The 3,881-nt window shown below is 34.9% G+C and overlaps 1 protein-coding gene across 1 annotated transcript; it reads right to left on the bottom strand.

Annotated features, from left to right (window-relative positions):
• Nucleotides 1–386: 386 nt before the first annotated feature.
• Nucleotides 387–3,117, bottom strand: LOC105158152 (11-beta-hydroxysteroid dehydrogenase 1B-like). The gene is given in 6 exon segments (NM_001304393.1): nucleotides 387–925; nucleotides 1,035–1,196; nucleotides 1,320–1,451; nucleotides 2,057–2,142; nucleotides 2,619–2,811; nucleotides 2,891–3,117. Coding segments are annotated over 6 exon segments (1,047 nt in total). The 5' UTR covers nucleotides 3,074–3,117; the 3' UTR covers nucleotides 387–634.
• Between the last annotated feature and the right edge of the window lie 764 nt (nucleotides 3,118–3,881).

The following is a 3,881-nucleotide window of genomic DNA, read 5'->3' as shown; positions in this document are numbered from 1 at the left end:
AACATAAATATCACAAAAAAATCGTTCTAAAAAATAAACTACATAACCATTCCAAAATTAATTAAAAAAATAATTGTTCCCTTTCAAATACATATTAAAAACAATCACCATCAACGCGCCACAATAACCGTTCCAATTTGAAACAATCTTTCATCAACCATTTCTAAATTTTAATATCCCCGGCTATAATGACGGATAATAATAATAATTCCTAAATCCAATTCAAATTAATTTCTAAATCCAATTCAAATTAATCTTTAATTTAAAACTGTCCAAAATCCGCTTTCTTTTTTATAGTGTGAGGGAGGTGTAATTATCCCTTAAAGGAAAAGAAATTTACAACGATCAACTCTTGCATTGATGAGGCATATAAGAAGAATTATATGTAAACATCCACTAATAATCTCCTGAACTTTATATTCGATAAACTTTACACAAACACCTTTTCTGATGGCCTTTTTCTATAAAGGCGTTCAGAAAAACCCTCCAAACAACCAACCGCATTGAAGAACAAAATGTCAATTTCCGTAGCAAAATGACTGCCTTATTATATATACATCCATACACACAAACTTACTTCTGTATGCACAAGATCATCACAAACTTACAGATGTCCCAATGCATTTTTCCAGCATTAATCATTCTTGGGCTCCGGAACTTGCACGGTTTCCGGGTAAAGCAAGGACTTCACTCCTGTGTAATCCAAAACCTTCTTGCCAAACGTTTCCTTCTCCGGCTCACCCGGGCTGGCCAAGTACATCAGTCTAAATACCCACTCCATCACCTCAGGGCAGAATAGCTTCCACCAATAAGTAACCCTAAACCAGGCCGGCTCTGTCACGTATCTTTCTCCACGGATCGCGCTCCTCACGATTGACCTTGCCGCACTTTCCACCCTCAGGATTGGAGTCGTGCTCACTTGTACCTGAGTTCAAGTGTGTGTGTGTGTGTGTGTATATATAGAGAGAACTAATGAAATACATGGATCTTGGAACAAATTAAAACAAAGATACACATGTGCAATGGGCACTTACATCTCTCATGTCCTGATCAATTACACGTTCGCCAGCATTGTAGAATTTGCCTTGGGTAAGTTCAGATTCTATGAATCCTGGAGTCACAAGGGTTATGCCTATATCGGGGCCGAATTCCACCCGCAGTGTCTCAAAAAATTGTGAAATCGCCGCTTTGCTTGCCTGATCATGTATATTCATATATACACATTATTAATACGTACCTTCATTTCAAGACGAAGATTTATGTGCACACAAGCTAAACAAGGGTAAAATGCGACGTGATAGTGATAGCTAGCTACATACATTGTAAAAACTCATCCTCGGAGTAGGCATCCAAGAACTGGATGAAGAAAGTACAACAATTCGGCCTCTGCTATTCCTAAGGTATGGGGCGGCAAATCGGGTCATATACACATAGCCCCAGAAGTTGATATCCTGCAACACCAACAAATACTTAATATATTTTATGGTAGGATAGAAATTGTATCTTCGATTCCATCTAATAGTCTATAGAATATATACTGCATCACGTGCACAAAGAAAATAAATAAATTAAATTCTATAATCTTTCTGCACGTAATTTGTATGTATCAAAGAAATAAAAAATATAAACCAGAATAGAAAATTCAATCAGATTAGTTCTACAGTTCGAACCTGGTTTCCAAATCCGAGTTGTATTATGTATTGCATTTTGCATATATTAGTCAACTTTATAACATACCTTCCTCACAAATATGCTAACATAAAATTTGTTAAATATGAAACGTCGTGCAACACTTGATAGAGATCTGAATGTTCTATTTCAAGTTTTATTAAACTTTTAGTCCATTTAATATATACATGCCAAGTAAATAATTTTTTTTCTAATTAATTAAACAAAACATCTAACATTATTACTTAAGAGGTATACATGACATACATATCAAATAAAATAAAAAATGCAATATGATATAAAAGAGATTCATATGATAGGGAGAAGGGGTCCATTGAATAGATCATTAACCAGGGAATTCGAACGTTAATTTATGGCATTTCGATACCATAGTTTCTCTGTAACCAGTAATATCTTCAACTTCTTCCAGCATTGAAACTGACATAATTCCAGCGTTATTGACCAGGTGATCCACTGCACATATTAAGCAAAATTAAGACATGTACCGGAATTGATCAGCGCTACCAATTTTCTTTCAAGACATCAATAAATACAGAGGAAATAAGAAATAGCAATTTTAGTCCAATAAGTATATCGCGACAATTTCAGTCACTGGTCAATTCATTTCTGACATTTTTATTCTCTAATTTTAAACTTTTTATATTTTATTCCTATAATTTTAATTTTCTTTTATTTTTTTTAATAAAAATGACCTAAATTTACTGAAATAGTTGGAAAAGTACACCTACCAGCTTAATTGGATGCTTTTTCCGGCCATTTAGTAAATTTTTGTTAATGTGCAAAATTTTTGAAATACAGAATAAAATCACAAAAATAGATTCGTACGTGATCAAAATTACGGCCCCTATATCTACTGAAGTACTAAAATTACAATTCTACCATACATAAAACCATATACTAAAAGAAAAATAATACTTAAACCATCTTACATCTTCCAAAGCGATTCATAGTCTGATCAACAACCTTCCTGCAGTCCTCCGCCTTCGAAACATCGGCCCGGACCACCACGACGTCCGGCGACCCCAAATCGCGCGCCCTTTCGGCCACTTCTTGAAGACTCCTTTCCCTTCTTGCAGCAAGCACCAAGCACGCCCCTCTCTTAGCATACTCGTAAGCAAGACTCTGCAAGAAGCGTCAATTCAAACCCGGGTTACAACTTGTTAATGAAATTATAACACCAGAACACAGTTGTTGTACTTACTTCGCCGATGCCGGAGGAGGCGCCGGTGATGACGACGACTTTTCCAGCGACATCCTCGCTGAAAAGGGTGCCCAAGATTGAAAGGAAGAACTTGAAAATCTGGAAGGGTGGCAAGAAAAAGAGAAGGAAGAAGAAGGTGAAAGGGGGAGCTATTAAGTTGAGGAAAGTGTGGATTAGATCCATCATGGCTAAGATTTCTTTTCTCTTTCTTTGTTCTTGCGCGAAATTTGGTGACGATGATAATTATCAGCAGCTGATTTGATGAGAATTTAAGAGAGAGATAGAGAGAGAGAGAGAGAGAGTAATATATGTAAATGCATGGGTGGAGGCAGTGGTGGCATCACTGCATGAATTGGAGCTGACACGTATTTGGATTAAATCGGTGGGGATCGTTTAGGTATTTCTCTCAATTCAGTCGATGTCTTTATGTGAATAGCTGAAGAATTAAGGACATTCCACGTTGGCATGAGGGCGTGGGCGAAACTCTATTTCAAATCGAATTTAATCGTATTTTTATCAATTATATATTAAATATAACATATTTGTATAATTGGTATAAAATTTTAAAAAAATTAAATATATAATAAATAAATATATATCAAATTTATTATGTGATTGTTTGATCGACCAAACCTAATTCAGATAAAAAAATTTATAAGGATGAGTAGAGATGGGCATTGGGTCGGGCATTACAAGTTTGAGTGATTTGCAAGGAAAAATTAATTTTAATCCTGTAAGTTAAGAGGTGTCAGTTTTAATCTTGTTCAAATTAAAATTTGCATTTTGATCCTGTAATTTTAAAAATTATGATAATTTTTGCCTTTTTTGGCTGATTTAACTGAAAAATTCAACGTCAGCATCCATGTGGCAATCTAAGTTATAATTTTTAATCGTAATTTTGGTCCTCTAACTTTCGATATAGCAATTTTCATCCTTAAGCCGAATTAATGATCATTTTCTCCTTTTATGATAAAAGCTTAATAGTTATTTC

The sequence above is a fragment of the Sesamum indicum genome, linkage group LG3 (assembly GCF_026168435.1).
Source record: "Sesamum indicum cultivar Baizhima isolate 11 linkage group LG3, ASM2616843v1, whole genome shotgun sequence".
In the NCBI taxonomy this organism is placed as follows: Eukaryota; Viridiplantae; Streptophyta; class Magnoliopsida; order Lamiales; family Pedaliaceae; genus Sesamum; species Sesamum indicum.
Note: the sequence above shows the minus strand (reverse complement) of the source record. Positions and strands in the feature narration are given on the sequence as shown.